General features: G+C 41.2%; 1 protein-coding gene across 1 annotated transcript in view; it reads right to left on the bottom strand.

Moving 5' to 3' along the window:
* Positions 1 to 4,597: 4,597 nt before the first annotated feature.
* The window catches only part of LOC101541048 (aldehyde oxidase 2), an 84,162-nt gene continuing 65,242 nt past the window's right edge, over positions 4,598 to 23,517 (bottom strand). Inside the window, exons 31-36 of the mRNA XM_055122445.1 lie at positions 23,400 to 23,514; positions 18,747 to 18,812; positions 18,456 to 18,644; positions 15,107 to 15,274; positions 5,983 to 6,057; positions 4,598 to 4,639 (exon numbers count right to left, since the gene is read on the bottom strand). Coding sequence (XP_054978420.1) covers positions 6,004 to 6,057; positions 15,107 to 15,274; positions 18,456 to 18,644; positions 18,747 to 18,812; positions 23,400 to 23,514 — 592 coding nt within the window. The 3' untranslated portion in view covers positions 4,598 to 4,639; positions 5,983 to 6,003. The remainder of the gene's footprint in view (positions 4,640 to 5,982; positions 6,058 to 15,106; positions 15,275 to 18,455; positions 18,645 to 18,746; positions 18,813 to 23,399; positions 23,515 to 23,517) is intronic.

Genomic DNA, 23,517 nt, shown 5'->3' with positions numbered 1-23,517 from the left:
CTTTCTCTCCGGGGATGAAGGGCGTGGAGTCCACCATATTATGACGACCACAGATGGGGTTTTCAAGCTTGCAATGATCCAATATCTGGAAGAAATCTCCCTGGACTTAGTTGTTAAAGTACAGAAATCCAAAACCTCATTTCTCTTCACAACAGGTCTGACTCTAGTGGGGTACTCCTAACAATAATAGTGAGGTTTGTGTTGAAATATTGAATGTAACCAAAGTAAACAGAAAGTAAAGTGAAACTTAACAGTTACAAGGCGGGGGGTGAGGGGACGGGATGGGAGGTGTACTGTGTGTGTTTTTTTTTTTTTTTAGTAGTGGTATATGGGCACTGGTGAAGGGATGGTTGTTTCAGCATTGTATAACTGAGACTTAAGCCTGAAAGCATTGTAATCTTCCACATAGTGATTTAATAAAATAAAGTTTTTATTAAAAAAAATCATTGCGATGACCAAAACATTTCAGAATGCTGGAATTTTTCTGACATTCCTTGACCGCATGAATCAGACATTGCATTCTTCAGTGAGCCATTGTGGGGACATGTCAGAATGCATCTTTTGGAGAACGGGGTAGAACACAGTAGAACAACATGGTTACTGCACATGCAGAGCTGGGGTGCTTTCACCAATGAAGATTCTACCCAATGCCAGTAGCCTGGGAGTCAGAGCAAACCAGTGTGGGTGGCAAAGTCTTAGAACCCTCTGTAACTAGGTCTACTGCCCCCCTATTCCAATTTCTTAGGATCACCTTTGGAATTAAAAAGCTTATCTTGTGTTGGTGCCAGGGACTGGACACAGGGCCTCCCACATGAGGCACATATTCTGCTGCTGAGCCCTGGAAAGCACATCAATTTTTCTATTTGTCTCTATGAGACAGTTCAGTAATTGCCACTGATTCAGGGGTGGAACGGTGGGGGCAGGTTTTTCCCTTGACATAAGAGAAAGCCCACTCAGAGGACCCAGGGATTGAAGGCAAAAGGTCTAATGCCTCATATGCACCCAAGACTCAGGGAGAAGAAATGGGGGGGATGCATAGAGCCAAGATGAGCTCTTCATTATTACATGGTGCCACTGACAGTGGGACAGGGGTTAGGTTATATAGATAGAGGGGGAGCAGAACTTCATTCAGTGGGCTGACCAGGTCTAGGGGCAGGAGTTTGTTCAGTTTGTTAAGACTGCCTCTAATGCCCCAAACTTTGACCTTTGTGTTCCTTCCAAATGTGGGACCAGGGGCTGGAGAGATAGCACAGCGGGTAGGGTGTTTGCTTTGCTGACCCGGGTTCTAATCCCAGCATCCCGTATGGTTCCCTGAGCACCGCCGGGAGTAATTCCTGAGTGCATGAGCCAAGAATAACCCCTGTGCATCGCCGGGTGTGACCCAAAAAGCAAAACAAAACAAAAAAAAAGAAAACCAAATGTGGGACCAGCTGAGAATAGATCTAATCTTAATCATTCAGGGAGCAGCTATTCCAAAAGTACAAAACAAGTATAATCCAGCTAATAAAAATGGTTACTCTGTACTTGTGTGAAAATTGAATGGATGATGAGGGCAGGAAGATTATTTTTGCATTATGTATCTTTAAATATTTATTTATTTTTTGGTTTGGAGGCCCATCTGCTGTGCTCAAAGCTTACTCTTTGCTCTGTGCTCAAGGATCACTCCTAGAAATGTTCAGTGGACCATATGTGGTACTGGAGATAGAACATGGATTGGCCACATGCAAAGCAAGAGTCTTACCTGCTGTATTGTCTCTTTGTCCCATTAAAATTTTTTTTTTTATTTTATTGAATCACCATGTGGAAAATTACAATGCTTTCAGGTTTAAGTCTCAGTTATACAATGCTGAAACAACCATCCCTTCAACAGTGCCCATATTCCACCACCAAAAAAAAAAAAAAAAAACAAAAACCCAGTATACCTCCCATCCTGCCCCCCCCAACTGATAAATTTCACTGTACTTTCTCCTTACTTTGGTTACATTCAATATTTCAACAAAAACCTCACTATTATTGTTAGGAGTTCCCCCACTAGAGTCAGACCCGTTGTGAAGAGATATGAGGCTTTGGATTTCTGTATTTTAGCAACTGAGTCCAGGGAGATTTCTTCCAGATATTGGATCATTGCAAGCTTGTAACTCTCATCTGTGGTTCTCATAATATGGCGGTCGCCACGCCTTTCACCTCTGGCAAGGAAAAAGGCGAGAGAGAGAGAGAAACACCTTTCCCCTCCTGGGCAGGCATGGGGCTGCGGCTTAGTTCTCAGTCTGGAGACATTCTGCAAGGAGCTGCCCATACTAAAAGTAGTTTAGCTGGCCTCTGGAGTCATGCTTGTGTAGCTGCAGAGAGGCCGCACAGGTGTGGCCCCCAGGATCACATCTCAGCCTCTTTGTCCCATCTTTTAGCCATGTGAATATATTGCTTTTTCCAAACATTCAGTAAGTGTCACTGTTTAACAATGCTTACTGAGCTCAAAGAACTGACTTCAAGTCTATAACTTCAAGTGTGTTTTTTCCTCTCTTTTAAAAAATTTATCAAAGCATAATGATTTACAAAGTTATTTTTAGTTGAGTTTCAGGCATACAGTGTTCCTATTCCATTCTCATCACCAGTGTCAACTTCCCTCCACCAAAGTCTCTGATTTTCCTCCCATCCTCTAGCCTACCTTCTTAACAGGCACATTTTAAAGTTTGGCAGTTGTAGTTTGGATCTCATGCTTTCAGTTTTGTTGGTTCTATGGTTCAGACGTCCCATGGAATCCACGTAACAGATTCTATAGGACGTCAAAAGACCATGTGGCCACCAACCTAAGAGATGGTCAGACTTCTTCATCAAGACCCTGAATGAACGTTTTGAGGCTCTTTGTGTTCCTGGAGTGAGCAGACACCATTGGGCTACACTAGCACGAGACAGGGACAAATGGAGACATTACTGGCGCCCGCTCGAACAAACAAATCAACGTATAACTGGATGACAAGTGATACAAGTGATGGTTCAGACGTATAGACATATTATAGCCCTTTGCTGCCAATGTATCTGGGGACCCTAGCCCCCACCCCTATTATATTCTGTTTGCATCTTCTTACCCCCAAATAATCTTTTTCCTTCCTTATCCTTCGCAGTTCTATATTTTAGTGACCAGGATAATGTGGGTATCCCTTCGTTGGTGCCTTGCATTCCTTTGTCCTGTTATTCTATATACAACAGATCAAATATGTGTTTTGCGAAGAAAACATTTTATTGATATCCATTGTTATTCAGATTTCATTGCTTAAATTCAGGCAAATATTATCTTCAGACCCTTCTATTTTTACTGCTTCACAATTTTCAACTGTGATACATGGAAACCAAATGATTATAACATAGCTTTAGTCCCAATGGACTAGATTATACAGTGCAGGTTATATTTACCATCATTGAAATACAAATGATGAAAACAAATTTTCACAGCTACATTAGCTAGATGACACAATTCAGTACTTTATTTTCAAGACCCAAAATTAAAACAAAACAAAGCAAAACTATTTTCTACTATTTTACTGGGCACACTACTAATTACCCCAGCTTCTCAGCTTTCATGTCTTGCATAATTTTTACCTTACCCATCTTCCTTCTGCACCTGTCTCCTTTCTCTGAACTCCTGCCCCTCTTTCATTCTTGGACTCCTGGGCCTACCAGGATATTAGCCGATGGTCTAGACAGCTGTGGTCATCCCAGGTTCTCTGATCTTCTGTCTCTGCTGCAGTGCCTTTAACCTTAACCCAAGCCAACTGCATTTCCTCTCTCTGTCACCAAACACCCTTGCTTGGCCCCCCCTTTTTCCTTTATTTCAGAGGCCACTGTTGGTGGCAGCTTAGTAAGCCCCTTCCTGTGAATTCGGATAGGGTGGGTCAGTTTTTGACTTTTTGGTCAAAAATAGGCCTCATTTATCTGCTGACTTTTCTGAAGACCTCTAAAACTCAAATTAGTGACATTTAGTGTGTTCTGTATTTTTTTGTGTGTGCCATATCTGAACTTATTCCTGGCTCTGTGCTTATTTATCATTACTAGTAGTGCTCAAGGGATCATCTACAGTGCTGAGGATTGAACTGGGGTCAGCCGAATATAAGGCAAGTTCTGTAACCCCTGTACTACCGTTCCAGCCCCACAGATGCTGCATGTTTCAAAGTACAACAGGGATAATTACCATGTAGAATTATTTTGTTCACTTCAACAGATGGGCAACTGAATATTTCTGAGATTCAAATACAAAATCAATGTCACCATCACTGGGAAAAAAATCACATTATTTACCTACTGACAACTGTCACTCATTCTAGGACTGTAATCCATTTTATCAATCCCATTAGGGTATGTAGTCAGAGAAACAAAAAAGTTATTTTTGTAGCAACATTTGTCTGTTACCTTAACAAGTTAGCATTAAATTTGCTTACTGTGGATCCTGAGTATTGATCTGGCAGTTTCTAGGCTGGAAAGACTACCTACATAATTTGTAAATAGTGATTCATGTTGTTCATATAATCAAATTGAAATGTTTTCAGATTTAGTTATATTTTGTCACAACAGCATAAGGATATAGGTTTAAGGTCCAGTTACGGGTTAATAAGCCACCTTTTCACAAGTGAAAAACTGAAACACCCTGGAAAAGAGAAAAATTACAGAATTACATTGAAATGAATTTCATGTGTGTGTACCTGAGATTGAACTCAGACCTGAAGAGCATGTGTTCTACCAGAGAGCTACATCCCAGGACTTCAAATTGCTCAGTTTTTGTGAATAAGAATAAATAACTAAAAATTTGGATTGATGATTTTTTTTTCTCCCTTGACTTGGTAAGCTTTATGTATTATGAATAAGTCATTGAGGGAGTTCATTATTTTCCCGTGGCCTTCATGCTACATTTACAAAATAAAATCTTGCCATGCTTTAAAAAGAAGATTTTGGGGTTGGAGAGCTGGTACAATGGGCTGAGTACATGCTATGCATGCAGAGGCATGTGGTGGATTCTCAGCATCGCATGGCTGCCTGAACATTACTGGGAGTGACCCCCAAGCACCGAGTCAGACATACTGAGCACTACCAGATGTGACTCTCCCAAACAACAACAAGAAGGGCACTGAATAACTGGTGATTTTCACACATTTTAGCAGAAATGTACATTATGGAGGAAACATGTATGATTTTCAAATGTGATATAATTTAATAAGTTCCAAACTTAATGCTTGTTTAAAAACAAAATTTATAAGAATAATTGTTACTTTGGGCTGGAGCAATAGCACAGTGGGTAGGGCATTTGCCTTGCATGCGACCGACCCGGGTTTGATTCCCAGAATCCCATATGGTCCCCTGAGCGCCGCCAGGAGTAATTCCTGAGTGCATGAGCCAGAAGTAACCCCTATGCATTGCCAGGTGTGAACAAAAAGCAAAAAAAAAAAAAAAAAGACTAATTGTTACTTTATAGGATGTCAAATATCAGGCAACATATATAAATTAGACTCAATGTAGTTTAGACATGCATTAATTTACAATAATGTAAAGTTTTGGCTCAAGGGACTATATGGGATTCTGGGGATGGAACTGGGGAGGTCCCTTGCAAAGCAAACGTCCTACCCTCCTATACTGTCTCTACAGCCCCCCAAATCTTTAAACTATTTAATCTATGAATATTTCTTAAACTATTTAATGAATCTGAGGTTAATATTTGATGTATTTAATCAAATATATTTTGATTTAATTTTCTAAAATAGTTCATCTTTATTTTAAAGTTAAAGAAAAAAACTATGTTGTATCAAACTGTGACATCTGTAAGCTTCCAAAGCCATTCATGTTTAGTGTCAAATGATTAAAATGTTGGATGAAATTTAAAAATGAATCTTGATTCACAAACTTGTATAATTCTAAGGTATCATAGAACATATTCTAAAAGTCACTATACTGCAGTTTATTTTTCTTTTTGAGTAAGTTTCAGGTTATTTATCTTACCTTTTTTGAGACATAGCAGTGTTATGCTATAGGGATAGACCAAGGCTTAAATGTTTTAGGGTCATCTCTTGGAATCTAAGAATGAAAGAAAATTAAATACATAACATTATAATACTATCATAGTATATCACCAGGAAAATTATATTGAATATATATTTAGACATTTTGTTTTGATTGAAAATTGAGGAGAAAGATTTTCTTGAGAAATTGGGTTGTGTTCCTCTCAAAGTTCTGAAAAGACAATGGATTGGTGTTGTGGTCTCTGCTACATGTAACATTGCTATGAGAACACTTGAATTTCCAGATGTGGGTCCCAAAGAATTATGTACTCTCTGACAATTTGATGTATTCTCTGACAATTTGAGAAAAGAATAGAATGTGGAAAGTGGGTAGGTGAGACTGATATGGCAACAATTCTGCCTACAACCTGAGCTAAATGATTCATGTAGAACAGTATCTCTGCTCCTCAATCCCTGAACTAAATCTTCCCAGGATTCACTTGCTTCATCCTTTTGCCTCATGATTCACATTGACTTCTCTGCTAGGAGTTGTCACTCTTAGTCTTGGCCCAGAAAGCAGAACATACACTCCTCCTTTTCTCTTATAAAAGAGAAACCAGATTTTCCCTTTACTGTTGTTACGTCTTCTTGGATGTGCTACTTGTAGTTATAGAGCATTAAAAATGAAAAATCATCAGGGAGATGCAGATCAAAACAACCATGAGATACCACCTCACACCACAGAGACTAGCATACATCCAAGAGGCTGCAGAGACAATATATCAGGTAGGGCACTTTCCTTGAACATTGCTGACCCTGGCTTTATCCCCAGCATCAAGTATGACCCTCCAACCACTCTTTTTGTGGGTTTACTTAATCTTCTTTTTGTAAATAAGTGTTAGGAGAAAAGCCTTTTGTACACTTTATTGCTTTCCATTATTTAATAGGGCCTTCTGATTTGGTTTTCATTTTTTTAATTATTTTTTATTTATTTATCTTTTAATAAGTGAATCACTGTGAGGGTACAGTTACAGATTTATACATTTTTATGCTCATGTTTCCCTCATACAAAGTTCGAGAACCCATCCCTTCACCAATGCCCATTCTCCACCACAAATAAACCCAGCATCCCTCCCACCCTCCCCAATCCCATCTCCCCCTCACCCCACCCTGTCACTGTGGCAGGGTATTCCCTTTTGTTCTCTCTCTCTAATTAGGTGTTGTGGTTTGCAATAAAGATGTTGAGTGTCCCTTATTTAGAATTAGGTTGTTTCACCCTGGACTGTGTTGGGCACTGGACAATGCTCCTCAGTGTAGTCTGAAGTAAATTCAGGTCAACAATTTTATTAAAAGTGATGGGAAGTTTTAGTCTTCCCAGACCTGCTTCTTACTTACACCAGACCTGAATTCCTAGGGCACCCATCTGCTTTGGGATTTAGATCTACACTCATTCTCTAGTTATCCAAGCCTTCTTGAGACTCACCAATTCCCTGACTCCTTGAGTAAGGAAATAACTCAAAGATCCCACCCTGCGCAGAGACTTAAGATGCTCTTTATTCACTTTGGTGGTCTCCTTCCCTTTACTTTCTCTTGCATGGTGCCATCTTCTCCCTTCTTCTCCCCTCTGCTTTCTTCCTGCTCAATTCTTGATAGCTTTAACAAGGCAACATATTCACTATGGTTGTCAAAACTGATTCTGCTTTTAGTTAACTTTTAGTTTCTGAGCTCTCTCTAGGCCCACTTTTTTTTGGGGGGGTCCCACCTGGCGATGCACAGGGGTCACTCCTGGCTCATGCACTCAGGAATTACTCCTGGTGGTGCTCGGGGGACCATATGGGATGCTGGGATTCGAACCCGGGTTGGCCACGTGCAAGGCAAACGCCCTACCCGCTGTGCTGTTGCTCCAGCCCCTCTAAGCCCACTCTTATTGGTCCCAAGACATGGTCAGTGGTAGTTACCATCAACCCAGTATTATTTATTACCACCACTGTGCAGTAAAGGATGAACTCAATAAGCCTTTGCTGTTTTTTTTTTTCCTTTTTGGATAACACCCAGCGATGCATAGAGGTTACTCCTGGCTCTGCACTCAGGGATTACCCCTGGCAGTGCTCAGGGGACCGTATGGCATGCTGGAAATAGAACGCAGGTCGGCTACGTGCAAGGCAAATGCCCTACCCGCTGTGCTATCACTCCAGCCCCAAGCCTTTGCTGTTCTAATGATGGCTGCACATTCCAAAGAAATGTTTAGCCCTTGACTAGCTTCTGGCATATAACACTTAAGTCTTTGAAATATCTTGCCTGATAAGAGTGTCTCTGTTTACCTGGGGTTTTGAACCACGTGGTAATATTTGAAACTTTCCGGAAAGACTGGGAACTAACTAGAGTCAGTTATGCAGGCAGCTATGCCTTCATGACCTATCTAATAAGATTTCTAAATACAAAGGGTCAGGTGTGCTTCCAGGACTGTCAATACTATTGTGACTCTTCTCACACATGCTTCTTGGAAAATGAACAGTTGTCAATGTGATTCTGTTGAAAGACAATTGGAAGCCTGTGCCTGCTTTCTCCTGGACTCAACTCAATATCTTTCTTCTTTGTGGATGTTAATCTGTACACCTTCACTGTAATAAACCATCAGCATCAATATGAAGCATGCAGGTAGAACTCTTGCAGTGAGTTCTCAGGAAGCAATAAAACCAAGCCATGATTCAAAAATGTTACTCTGTAATTAGTCCTAAAGTAGCTCCAAAAGGGGCCAGAGAGATAGTACAGCAGATAGGGCACCTGCCTTGCATGTGGATGATCTGGGCTCAATCCCCAGCATCCCACATGGTCCCCCAAGTCAAGAGTAATTCCTGAGCATTGATGGGTGTGGCCCAAACCACTAAATAAATAACAAATAAATGAAGTAGCAAAAATGTGTTAAAGCCAGATCCATTGTACATACACAGGAACAGGAACTGAGGTCTAATAAAACTGACTGGTCCCAGCACCAGAGAAGGCTGGATACCCCTCTGGAGAGGTCAGGCTTCAGATGAACAAAGGCTATAATAAGAACATGAAGGTGGACCACCAAAAATTCAAAGCTCTTCCCATTCACAACTTTCTACTAACAGTCTGTTATCTATATAGATAACTCTTCATGTGGGGAAATTTGAAACCAACATTGAAAAGACAAATGATGTTCACGCTCCATTTTGGAGATTTGCCTGCCTCCCAACCTGAGATGTATACTGTCAGCTCTCTCCCTTCTGGAGAAGCTCATGTTCTTTTTGAATGCATTAATCTTTCTCTCTCTCTTTTCTTTCTCATAATCTCTGATAAAACTGTTTAACTTCCCTACTTACGTCTTCCTGAAATTATATTCTGTGAGGGAAAGCAATGGAAAGTGATGGATAGAAGTTAGGACTGACTTTCCTTTCCTTACAAAGAACAATTCTTCACTTGAGACTCAGTCCCACAGTTCCTTGAGGACCTGGGTAGCAGGGATCATCAATACATATGTTGTGTAGATCAAGAAAGTTTACATGGGAGAAAAGGCTGGGAGAGGCCCTTTGGACACTGGTGGGGAGAAGTAGGCACTCAAGTGATGAGTATGGTGTTTGAATAATGTATGTATGGAAAGTATAATTAACAGTATTATAAATCCAATTATCTCAATAAAAATGGTAAAAAGTTATGCTACACGTCGTCCCATGCATCAACCCAAATTGAACACTATGATGACTATTGACTTTCTCCACCTCCCCCATATATAGCTCATATCCACTCAGTCAGCAAAGCTGGCCCCTTCCTACTACTCTTCCTAATTCAAGCCTTGTCACCTCTTGACTTCCCCACTACCATGACTTCTGATGATATCTTTCTTCTCACTCTGGCCCCCACTCTTCCTTTTCTGCAAAGCACTGTAGCACTGTTGTCCTGTTGTTCATTGATTTGCTTGAGTGGGCACCAGTAATGTCTCTGATGTGAGACTTGTTACTGTTTTTGGCATATCGAATATGCTACGGGTAGCTTACAAGGCTCTGCCGTGCCATGGAATACTCTCGGTAAGCTTGCCAGGCTCTCCAAGAGGGACAGAGGAATTGAACCTGGGTCGGCCACGTGCAAGGCAAATGCCCTACCTTCTGTGCTATCGCTCCAGTCCAAGTTTTATAGGGAATAAAATTCAGTTTCTGCATCCTGGAAAAAGTAGGTTCAAAGCAGACCTGGTTTCACAACCTATTAGAATCCAGTACAATCTCCTCTACAGAGAACGTGCGAGAGGCAGGGAGGAGAAGAAAGAGGTGAAGAATGAGCCTCTTAGTCTGAGTGTGCACGTATGTGCCCCTGCCACGGTAACAGGTCTTGAATTCTGAGGAAGGCACTCTGGGCCTTTCCACTCAGAGCCATGCTGTCAGCCTTTGTGCTCTGTCACAGGACCCATGTGACTGAGGAACAATGGTGTGACTTTAAGGCCCTGCCAGTTACCTGTGGATTAACACAGAACAAGCTGGAGACTGCATGTTTCTCTAAGCTGGAAGTGGCACTGCCAATAGAATACAGTGTCATTGGACTAGCAGGCCATCTCTCCTGCTCAGAAAGGGGATGGGGTTGTGACTGGAATCTCAGTGTAGCTGAGCTAGTGCAGGTCAGCTGGGGGCAGTGAAATGTTTACACCCTCTGTTCTTTCATACGCCAGGAAGGGGCTCCCTTTCCTGAATCAGGTGACACTTTTCTGGGGGGGGACAGGAGGGAGGCATAGCGGGAGGGTGTTCAGTGGTGCTCAGGGGCTACTCCTGGCTTTTTGTTCAAAGATTAGGCCTTATAGTGCTCAGGGACCATATGTGGTGCAGGGGATTTGAGCCGGGGTTGGTTGGATGCAAGGCAAGCGTCTTAACTCCTGTACTGGCTCTCTGACCCAAACATGAGTTACATTTTATGCTGCCAACCACCAATAGCCCGGGCTTTTGGAGCGGGGAGAAAAATTCAGGTTTGGGGACTTTGAGAGGCGTAGTTATAAAAAAGAGATGGGGGAGCAAACTGAAGGAGGTTTTGTTCCAGGAAAGGGATTTTGCAGAGGTGAAAGGAAAGTTAAAAGACCTTCACCACGGAGTAGATACTCCCCATTACAGAATAATAGGGAGGACAGGCATCGCTGTTTGGACTCGGTGACTGATCTAGAATGGAAGGATTCCCCCCACACCCATAAAGTTATTATAAAATCAGGTCTCAGCACAACATATGACACAGCTATTCACTGTGGTTGCAAGGATTCCTATGAGTCAGGAAATTTCCCCTTGAAAATATGGGCTAAACTGAAACCTGTTTACAAACTTGCTTCAGAGTTGAGCTGTCTGAGTTTAGTTTCTGCGAGACGGAAACTGAATTTTCCAATTGACTTTATGTGGTTTCCTCAGAGCAGCCCACACATGCCGTATTTTTGCAGTCTCTTTAATAGATACCTTTACTGCTAGTGAGTACAAGGAACAAAGTAGTTTCTGCACCTGCCCTATGGCCAAATTCTCTAAGGTAGTATTTTAAAAACTTTCAAGTGTGGTGCATTAAATGTCCCTGAATCTGAAAGATTTTAAACAAGATAATCACTGTTTGCAAGGAAAGCTCTAATTTGGAAGTGTTAATTAGGTATTTTATGGGCTTTTTTTCCCCCACACCCAGCTGTGCTCAGGGCTTGCTCTTGGCTCTATGCTCAGGGATCACTCTGAGTGGGCTCATATGGGATCATGTGAGATGCCAGGTATTGAGCCTCAGACAGCCAGATGCAAGGCAAGAGCCCTATCCACTGTACTATTGCTCTGGCCCTGGCATTTTCTGGCTTGGAGAGAAATTTTTACTTTTTCTTTTTCAAAATTTTCAATTTTTTTAACTTTTTCATTGAAATCACTGTGAGATAGACCCTTACAAAGCTGTTTATGATTAGATTTCAGCCATACAGTATTCCGACACCCATCTGGAGGGAAATTTTTTCCCTTGTGGAATTTAAAATTACTGTATGAATTCAGCACACTTTCCAAGAAATACATTCTTTTTCCACCTATCACTGAAAAGGAAATGATATCTATAGATGATGTTTCTGGTTGAATGTAGCGAAACCAGTCTGATTTGCTGGGCTGAGAGCAGAAATTGCCACCCCAGAACTCTATTGACTAGGAGGTAACCAGCTGAGAAAAGCCAGTGTATAAAAGTATCAGTCGCCAATTAGATCTGGGGAAGGTAACAATAGGTTGAAAAAACGTGTTTCGTTGAAGTCTGAAGCTATAAGCTCTGCAAGTGAGGCTACCATTCTTCTTTTTTTTTTTTAATTTTTAAAATTTTATAGAATCACCGTGAGATAGTTACAAGCTTTCATGTTTGGGTTACAATCTCACGATGATCAAACACCCATCCCTCCACCAGTGCACATTCCCCACCACCAATATCCCGGATATACCCTCCCTTTCCCACTCTCCCCCTGCCTCCATGGCAGACAATATTCCCCATACTTTCTCTCTACTTTTGGGCATTACGGCTTGCTATTCTTAAGAGCTGTGTTTTTCTGCCTTTGGCAGGTCAACTTGATTAAATGTAGAAATTATTTTTGAGCCCTTTGGAATGTCACCTTGGGAGTGGTATGTTTTGGAGAAGTTTATGAATACATTTTGGTGGCGATCTTAACTCCAATATTTACAGAATGATTTGTATTTTATATGCATTGTAATTTAATTTCAAGGTCAAAGAACAGAGTGCTTTATCACTTTAAAAATAATTTAAGAAACAGATCTATGCAGGCTCTGCTTTACCTCATGGTTAAGGAAGTTGTTAAAACCATCCCTTTCTGAAAATTTTACATATGTGCCTAGGGAGTCTTAAACTGCTAAAATGATAATTATTTTACCAAGAACTAAGCAATAGAAGTCAAAATTTGAGTTAAACTCATTCATACAGTATACCTGAAAGAAGATATTATATACATTTAAGACTATAATGATGTAGCTGCAAAACTTGAATTTTCACCTTTACATAAATATTAGTAAATCGCAAAAAAACAGAGTTTGGGGATCAGACAGAGTTGAATAAAATAGTTTCTGTATCCTTGTTGCCATATACATATAAAAAATAGTGTGATGCTTCCTGCCTTAAAAGACTGTGTAAAGAACTAATATAATGCAATCTGATTGCCTGTCTACAGGAGAGGCTAATTATAGTTGAATATTTAATGTTCTGCCAATAGTTGACTCTGAGTTGTAATCCATGAAACTTGAAAAATTGTTATGATGTGTGCATTGCCTTCAGTAGACCTCAGTCTGATGCTTAAAGTTGGCCAATAAAACTGATTACAATAAATGGTAAAAAGAGGAAGAGGTGACGAAAAGAAAAGAATATAATATAGAAAGGAGAACGAGAAGGAATGGAGTCAAAAAGGGGGAGGGTGGGAAAGGGGAGGTATACCAGGCATATCGATGGTGGGGAATGTGCACTGGTGGAAGGATGGGTGTTTGATCATTGTGTGATTGTAACCCAAACATGAAAGCTTGTAACTATCTCACGGTGATTCAATAAAATTCAAAAAAAAAAAAAAAAAACCATCCCTTTCTCTACTCTGAAGAGACTGAACTTTCTGATGCTTGTTTTCTAGTATACAGACTGTTTGCCCCTCTGACTTTCTTGCTCATCAGAACAACTATGTTTTGACTATATTCAAATGTCAAATACTAGTATTCATGTTTAATTTTTTTGTATTACACAATATTATATGTCAGTATGAGTCACTACATGTTTCAATGAAGAAATATATAGTTCTATCAAATTCTGATGAAGGTTTAGATTTGTTCCAAAATGTCGTCAGGAGACTGATCTGTGTGAGGGCCAGAGTATGACAACTTCAGGAGGCCTCTGTCTGAATGCATCATCAATTTCAAAAGAGCTAAAGAAATAGACACCTTGGGGACTAGAGAGATTTGCGTTGCATGTATCTAACCTGGGTTTGATCCCTGGCATCCCACATAGTCCCCTAAGCAGTGCCAGGCATAATTTCTGAGTGGAGAGCCAGAAGTCACCCCTGGGAATTGCTGGGTGTGACTCAAAAACTAAAATAAGTAAATAAATGAATGAAATAGACACCTGAATTATGATGGAAGCAAGTTGGCAGAAAACTTACTCAAGAACTATCCAGATTTGGGGGCTGGAGTGATAGCACAGCGGGTAGGGCATTTGCCTTGCATGCGGCCAACCCGGGTTTGATTCCAGCATCCTATATGGCCCCTTGAACACCGCCAGGAGTAATTCCTGAGTGCAGAGCCAGGAATAACCCCTGTGCATTTCGGGTTGTGGCCCAAAAAGAAAAAAAAAGAGCTATCCAGATTTTACCCTTTTGATAAGCAGATACATATTTGTTTCTTTTCTCTTTGCCAAAGAAAATGATTTCAGCCTTTCAAATGCTTCTATATTACCATAGAGGTAAGGTCAGAAACTAATGCAGACAGCCTTTTTGAGAGCTAGTTAGTTCCAGGCTACTTTGAATTCACTGAATCTGCTATAGGGCCTTTGCACTAGCTCTTTTCTATCTAAAAGGAGTGACCTGCTTTAGGTTTGCTCCCTCACTTCATTCAGGCTTTGGTTTATATCTGAACATGCCAAGGAAAAGATCTTTAGAAAACAATTTAAAATAGTAAAGGGGCTGGAGCGATAGCACAGCAGTAGGGCATTTGCCTTTCATGGGGCAGACCCAGGTTCAATTCCTCTGCCCTTCTCTGACAGCCCGGCAAGCTACCGAGAGTATCTCGCCCTCACGGCAGAGCCTGGCAAGCTCCCCATGGCATATTCGGTACGCCAAAAACAGTAACAGCAAGTCTCACAATGGACACGTTACTGGTGCCTGCTCGAGCAAATCGATGAGCAACGGGATGACAGTAACAGTATTTTATTTTATGATTTCTTGGAAAGAGACATACCTGACAGTGCTCAGGGCTTTCTCTTGGCTCTGTGGTCAGGGGTCACTCCTGACTACAGGGCTCTGGGGGGGACAATATGTAGTGCTGGGAACCAAATCTGGGTTGGCTGTATGCAAGCCAACATTCAACTTACTTGCTGTACTCTACTTGGCTATGCAAAATCTATTTTAGGAAAACAGATCAACAATTTCTTACCATTTCTGTGAACCGGTCCATACAGGCCATTCGCACCTGCTCTGGGGTAGCAGGGCTCCTGACTGTGAAGTCTTCACCTCCATCCCTCTCTTTTCGTGCTGCTGCCACTGCATCCATGATGGCAAAGAACACAGAGGAACCCAGGAACATCCCGGATTCACCCAGGCCCTGTGGGTAAGCACAATTGTCTTAGAAGCTTCTGAACTAGATGGAAAGCACTGGAGGTCAGGGGTCAGGTCATGTTCACCATTGTCTTTCTAACTCTTACCACAGGACTTTAAGTACCATAGGTTCTCAGTAAATGTTGGCTGACTGTATGAAGCTTTTTTTTTTTTTTTTTTTGCTTTTTGGGTCACACCTGGTGATGCACAGGGGTTACTCCTGGCTCTACACTCAGGAATTACTCCTGGCGGTGCTCAGGGGACCATATGGGATGGTGGGATTCGAACCTGGGTCGGGTCGGCCGCGTGCAAGGCAAATGCCCTACCTGCTGTGCTATCGCTCCAGCCCCCTGTATGAAGCTTTTTAAAAAAAATTCTGTGAGCATCAGAACTTCGCACATCTGTTTTTTAGAGGTTTTTTTTTTTTTTTTTTTTTTTTTTTTGCTTTTTGGGTCACACCCAGCGATGCTCAGGGGTTACTCCTGGCTTTGCACTCAGGAAATTACTCCTGGCGGTGCTTGGGGGACCATATGGGATGCCGGGGATCGAATCCAGGTCGGTCGCGTGCAAGGCGAACGCCCTACCCGCTGTGCTATCGCTCCAGCCCCTCAGTATTAGTTTTTAATTAAAGAACTATGATTTATCAAAGTTATAGATAGTTGAGTTTTAGGCATATAATATTTCAACACCCGTGTTGGCTTCCCTCTACCAGTGTTTCTGTATTCTCTCACGACCCCAACCCCCATCCCGTCCCTGCCTGTCAACTTGATAGGAATATTACAAAATTTCAGTGGTTGCTCTTAGATTTCATGTTTTCAGTGTTGTTGAGTCTGTGCTTTGAATATATGGCTACACCGCTCTCTCACACCACTGATATAACTGAAACTCTGAACCTGTTCACTCATTACTTCCTGTTTTCTTTTTCCCAACTTCCCAATCTTGAATCTTGTTTGGATTTAATATTTATTCTAGGGAAAATGTGTGTGTGTGTGTGTGTGTGTGTGTGTGTGTGTGAGAGAGAGAGAGAGAGAGAGAGAGAGAGAGAGAGAGAGAGAGGAAGAGAGAGACAGAGAGACAGACAGACAGACAGACAGATAGACAGACAGAAAGAGATTGAGCTGGCCAACTTCATAAGCACGGAGTAATATGCCTCATAGGACTCCAGGGGCGGGGGAGGCAGGGGATTCTAGAAGAAAGCATGTACGTGAGTAACAGATGATAGCTGCTAACTTATCCTTGACAAATGGTTGATGTGAGTAGATGGGGACACTAAAGAATATTTGGATTGATCTTGACATACAGATCACTGTATCACTGTATCACTGTCATCCCATTGCTCATCAATTTGCTCGAGCGGGCACCCAGTAAATCTCCATGTGAGACTTGTTGTTAGTGTTTTTGGCATATTGAATACACCACAGGGAGCTTGCCAGGCTCTGCTGTGGGAGTGAGATACTCTCGGTAGCTTGCCGGGCTGTCCGAGAGGGGCAGAGGAATCGAATCCAGGTCGGCCTTACCAGCTGTGCTATCATTCCAGCCCACCAACATACAGATACTCGTGTATTTTTGCCTAATGTAGGCAGTTGTACTTCCTTCTAGTGTTTTGCTGCCTTTCAGAAATGTAGCCAAAATCAATAGCTCATCTATTTTTTTAAAAGACAAATCAGATATTTGTATTTTAATGGAAAATTCCTAACCTTTACGGCCCACAAGATAGTACAAGAGATAAGGTGCTAGCATTGTACGTGGCTGATCTAGTTTAATCCCTACTACCATGTATGGTACCCCAAACACTGCCAGCGATCACTCCTGAGCCCAGAATTAGGTGTATACCCTGAGAATCACTGAGTGGGGACTTTCCCTTTCCCTAAATAAAAAGTCCTCAACTGTAAGAAACACTGTTAAAAATCAAAGAAAATGTCTTTGCAGGTTAGATTTAATCAGATGGTCCCCAAGTCTGAATCCTTCCTGCTCCATTTTCTCAGTGTTCGCTGTGGTGTGAGCTGCCTTTGCCTTTTCCCCAGGGGATGACTTCCAGCCCAAAAAGCCTCTGGATTGTCCTTTCTTTCAATCCTCTATTCTCACTCCTGCCTATTTCCATCCCCATGCACACAGGAGTTCCCGGGTGAAGGTAGGATTTAGTCAGAAAATGATCAAATTCCAGCAAATATATAGGGATCCATTTTAGGGTAGTAATTTTGGTGATATTAATTTGCTATCTCTAGTAAGAAGTCTTTAAGGTGTTTTTAATTAATTAATTAATTACATTTTGGGGTTTTGATGATATTCAGAGGTTATTCGTGGATCTACACTCAGGAGTTACAGTTAGCGGTGCTTGGGGGACCAAGCATATGGGATATTGGGAATAGAACCCAGGTCCATTGCATGCAAGGCAAGCACCCTTTCTGCTATACTATCTCTCCAGGCCCCTCCATGTGATTTTATAGAAAACATTAACAATACATCTCAAAACTAAGTAAAGTTTTTACTTAGAGGTTAGTCTCCACATAACTGGCATACAATAATGCAAACACTGACATTTATTTTAATGTACAATTTCACTCTTTTAGCAATTATTAAGGGTCTTTGCTTCCTGGTGCCATTGACATTTTGAGTCAGTTAATTCTTCCTGTCTCTGTGTAGGTCTACCTTGCATCTGAAGGCTCTTTAGCAGTGTCCTGGCCTCTACTAGTAGGATCATCTTTCTTTCTCAGTTGGGGCAACTGGAAATATTTCCAGACATTATTAGTTGTTCCCTGGAGGGAAAATCCATTCCCACCGAAGCTAAGAAGAATTCTAGATGTATTTTGGGTGTGACTGAAGGACCCAGGTCCCTAGGAGGTGTATGATGAGTTTGGGACACACTCCTGGTTAGTGATGTTTTCAACCAATTTAGTATTTTAGTCTTAACATGTTAGGTAACAATTATTGCACTAAAGCCACACTTTTGCCTGAATTTGAGTTTCCAGTATAGAAGATATTAAATAAGGCTCTTAGTTCCTGATTGTTATGGGATAGAGCATATTTCTTCTTTGCATTTCATATTGTTCTGTGTAGATTCATATCCAGATTCTAAATCTCTAATGTCTGGGGTCTGTTCATGGTTGGTGTCTTTTACTGTGTCCACCAGTTTCCACTGACAATGTCACTAAATCTCTCCCATTGCACAGTATAGGATTGGGGCTTACCTTGGAAGAATAGATGGTTATTGGGGTGGTGGATGATGGCAATAGGGAGACATTGAATTCTTCTGGGATGTCAGTGATGGTGGGGATCTTGTACTCATCTGGGCCTCGAGAGTACAGGACGCCTTCTGGGGAATATTGGAGTTCTTCAGTAGTATAAAGGCCCATTCCCTGAATAAATGCACCTTCCACCTGAAGGGGGAAAATGTCAAACTCAGTGATGTTGTATATGATTTTCAGCTGCCCACAATGCCTTTCAGGAAGATGCAGCCATTAAAGATGTCAAGCGCCTACCTGCCCAATATCAATGGCTGGATTGAGGCTGCAACTTGCATCCATGACAATGTCTGTTCTGATTTTCTGCCAAAAAAAATAAAATCAACCCACCATAAAATTTTGAATAAAATAATTCAAAATAATTCTTAATGTTTATTTTTAATAAAGTAAAAATATCTTATTAAAAACATGGTAGGACCAAATGATGTTAGTTATACTAACCCTATATCATCAAACCAAAACTTAGTAACCCAATTTATTGATGGCTTTAATCTTGCCCAGGGTAGAATTTTATTTTGTTAAATTTTTAAGTACTGATTTTTTTTTTTGGAGGTCAGGGTGGTTGAGCCATATTCAGAGGCGCTCAGGCTTACTCCTGTATCTATGCTCAGAGATCACTCCTGGTGGTGTTCAGGGGGCAATTATGTGATGCATGGAATGAAATGAGAACAGTGGCATGCAAGGCAAGTATATTTTTATTTATTTAAAATTAAAAAAAATTTTCCCTTATACTTTATATAAACATTGTGGTTTATGAAGTTGTTTATTGTGATTTGTTATAGGCATTCAATATTCCATCACCAATCTCACCACCATTACACCTTCCCTCTATCATTGTCTACAATTTTTCCAACCATCCCTTAAATCTGCCCCATAACAGGCTCCTAATAATTTATTTTATATTGCAAGAAGTCTCACAATGGAGACATTACTGGGGCCCTCTTGAGCAAATTGATGAGCAACGGGATGACAGTGGTGACAGTGATGATGACAGTGATATTGCTTATTATAATAATTTGCTAACAGAATAATAAAAAATGTTTCCTTAGAAGAAAGTTAATGAAGATTGTTGTATCTCACCATGCAGCCATTAAGTCAAGGCAAGTACCTTAACTCCTGTTATGATCTCTCTAGCTAGCCCTGTAATTTTTTTTTCCAAATGGGTTACATCCAGTGGTGATCAAGGGGCCTGTGGCAGTACTGCCTAGTGGTGTGGGTCTCAAAGTGCAGTACCTGGGTCAGGAAGTGCTGGTGGCGGGGGCACAAGAATTTCACACAGTGTTATGAAAGGGATTAACAATGCCAGGGATCCAACTCAGGGCCTTGCACATGCTAGGAATGTGCTCTGTCATGCGTGTTAGCTCCTTGGTCCTTGATTTAAAACAACCAATCTGGAATTTGTTGGTCAGCACTAGTGAAACTACCTGTCAAGACACTCTTTCTGCCTGCTCACTGCTACTTCATGAAATGTAAGGGTATCCCGACAAAAACAATCCTGTCACTTCGCTAATGACTATTGCACCACCCTCCTCTGCCTGTAAAAGCCTTTTATTTTAGCAAGTTCTTGGAGCACCTTTCTACTTGAAAGGTAGGATGCAGCTTGATTCATGAATTGTTTAATAAAGCCAGTTAAGTCTTCAACTTTTCTCAGATGGCATTTTTTTAAAAAAAGAAATTCAAACGGTATTCACTTATTCCGGAATTCCTGCTGGTTAATGAATATTTCATTGCGCCTTATCAACATGAGAGGTGGTAAGCCATCTGCCAAACTTCGAATTCAGTGCTAGGTCTGCTGACAGGCCCAGGAGGTCTTTTATGCTCCTGGTTTTGACTCCTGTGAAGTACCTCCAAAGTCCATGTCTTGTTGGTGGATTTAAATGTCACTTAGTAAATAATTGAGCCTGTTTTATTTGGCTCTTTCCCAGCTGTTTTAATTTAGTTTGGGATTGTCTGCTCTAGCATAGTTCATGGGCTTATCCAGTCTCACGGTAGCTTGATGTGAGTCATGTTATTCAATATTTCACTGAGGAAATCTTAAAACCAGAGTGACTTACATGAATTTTAGGGATTTATAAGACATTGGAACATATGAGATGCAAGTATTTATTCCATTTTCTACTTTATTAATCTTCTTTCCCTTAGAAACATCACATTTATCTGGCCCTTTCTATGGTTTGTTTGTTTGTTTGTTTGGGGCCATCACCAGTGATGCTTAGGGGTTACTTCTGGCTGTGCACTCAAGAATTATTCCTGGCAGTGCTCAGATAACCATATGGGATGCTGGGGAATGAATTAAGGTCAGTTGTATGCAAGGCAAGCACCTTACCTGTTGTGTTATTGCTTCAGTACCTAGCACTTTTTTTCTGGTGTAGGCTGCTAGGAGTCACAGAAAACCTCTCAGGGGCTGGAAACAGTACAGTGGGTAAGGTGCTCCTTGCCCAGCTTCAATCCTGACCTTTCCATATGATCCTCCTAAGCACCTAGGCACAATACCTGGACTCGTACTTCTAGACAACCTACTATGGGTAATGGGCCCAGCTTTCACCTATCCTCAAGCTGCACACATAGGAGTTTGGGCATAACTCCATGTGGATCTTAAATTCACTTCCCGGATATACTTTGCAACGTGGGTGCTGAACACCAGGAGGAAAGGGCTGGCTGTAAGTGAATAACCAAATATTTCAAATCACCAATCATAGTAAACAACAAGACTTGTCCTTAAAATAACTCTCTAATTTCTTTCATCAGATGAAAATTTGCCTCTTCAAGGAAAACACTATCTCAAGGGACCAAAGCAATACTAAAAAGACAGACTTTTTAGCTGTAACAGGAAAGCACAGAGAAGATTTAAAAAATAATTTAAGTAGTTTAAAAAAAATTTTGATGGGGTGGGAACACCTCCTGTGTACAGGGTTTACTCCTGGTTCTGTGCACAGGGATCACTCCTGGTGGGGCTTAAGGACCGTATGTGGTACTGAGGTTCTAACCTGGGTCAGCCTGTGCAGCGCAAATACCACTTATCCCTGTACCATCTCTCCAGTCTGGTAGATCAAATTTTAATTTTTTGGCACCATAAATTCTAGAAGAACCCCATGAGGTTTGTTTCTTCAGAGATCAATATTGAGGCCCTCAAGTGGAATTGTCAGCTAAACATACTATGTTCCAGGGTGACTGGAACGATAGTACAACAGGTAGGGAGTTTATCTTGCATGTGGCTGACCTGGATTGGATCCTTGGCATCCCATATGGTCCCTTGAACCCACCAGGAGTAATCCCTGAGTAATAAATAAACCAGGAGTCAGCACTGAGTATTGCCAGGTATGGCCCCCAAGCAGACAAACAAACAAAATTTCACAGAACATATTTATATCAGAAAAACATTAGTTTTTTCTTGAAATTCAAATTTATACAACATTCTTTATTTTGACTAGCTAAATCTGGCAATATTATCTTTGTGGAGAAGGCTCAGATGATAAGGTGACATCTAAAAGCATTTATCTACCAATGTGGAGTCTCAAATGGGAAATAAGTATGTCACAAATATGACAATTTTCGGGGGAATCTTGGATAGGACACCTAGATTGATCATTGGCAACATTGGACTCCTGTCTGAAATATTGTCAGGCTGGCAAATATCATGTGTGTTGTAATGTGGAAAGCATTAGAAAGCACTTTTTTGGGGGGGATTTGTTTGGGGGCTGTACTTGACTGTGCTCAGGGCTTATGTGTGACTCTGATCTCAGAGATCACTCCTGGTGGGGCTCAGGGGACCATGTGTGTTGCCAAGCTCAATACCAGGTTGACTGTGTGTAAGGCAAGCACTCTATGCACTGTACTATCCAGCCTTATGAAACACTTTTAAAAAGAGTGTGTTTTCTATTATAAGCAATCAATGATCCTAATTTCATGAGTTTATTTCTTAATAATGCTATAGAATAAAAATGGAGACATGGGGCTGGAGTGATAGCACAGCAGGTAGGGTGTTTGCCTTGCACTCGGCCAACCCGGGTTCGATTTCCAGCATCCCATATGGTCCCCTGAGCACAGCCAGGTGTAATTCCTGAGTGCAGCCAGGAGTAACCCCTGTGCATCGCCAGGTGTGACCCAAAAAGCAAAAAAAAATGGAGACATAATATTAATGTATATTAAGGATGAACTTGAGAGGAATGTGAGGGTAGTAGCTCTCAGATATTTTTGTTTACTATATTTAAGAATATCATTAATCCTGGGTTCAATTCCCATACAGCCCCCTGAGTACTGACAGGAGTAATTCCTGAGTGCATGAGCCAGGAATAACCCCTGTGTATTGTCAGGTGTGACCCAAAAAGCAAAAAAAAAAAAAAATCATTATTGGGCTGGAGAGATAGTGTATGAGTTAAGGCATCTGTCTTTCTCCTGCTAACCTTGGTTTAAATTCAGGCACAGCATATGATATCTGAGAACTGCCCAGAGTGATCTCAAACATAGAGCTAGGAGTAGGCTCTAAACATTGCAGGGCATGGCCTCAACTTCCCCCCATCCATAAAAATACAAATCTAATTCATGCAGTATTTATATGAAGAAAAATTCAACCAGCAAATATGATGATGACTTTTCATTAGGAGAACCCTTATCCCCTTTGAAAAAAAACTTTGTAAAGGTTTTTGTTGTTATTGTTGTTCTGAGAGAGAATATAAAATGTAGTGCATTGCACTCAGTCTCAATCCTTTCTTGAGTACTTATTTTCAAGTGGAATTTCAGGGTAAGGCTAGATATCTAGAATTTCCTATGGAATGGAAAGAATATTGTTTTTATTATACAAGTGTTATACATGGAGATTGGACTACTTTATGAACCAGGCAATTTGATTACTGTTTTAGCTTTCTCAGAGAAAAACTGCCTTTGACTTACCTTATGAGCTCCTGTGAGGCAGTCAATTTCAACCTCAGAACAGGCAGCTCCATAGACATAGTACGGAAAAGGGTCTCCTTCACCCTTCTCCCAGTCCATGAAGGCCTTGTAGCCCCTG

The sequence above is a fragment of the Sorex araneus genome, chromosome X (genome assembly GCF_027595985.1).
Source record: "Sorex araneus isolate mSorAra2 chromosome X, mSorAra2.pri, whole genome shotgun sequence".
Classification (NCBI taxonomy): Eukaryota; Metazoa; Chordata; class Mammalia; order Eulipotyphla; family Soricidae; genus Sorex; species Sorex araneus.
This window is presented reverse-complemented; position numbering and strand designations above follow the sequence as displayed.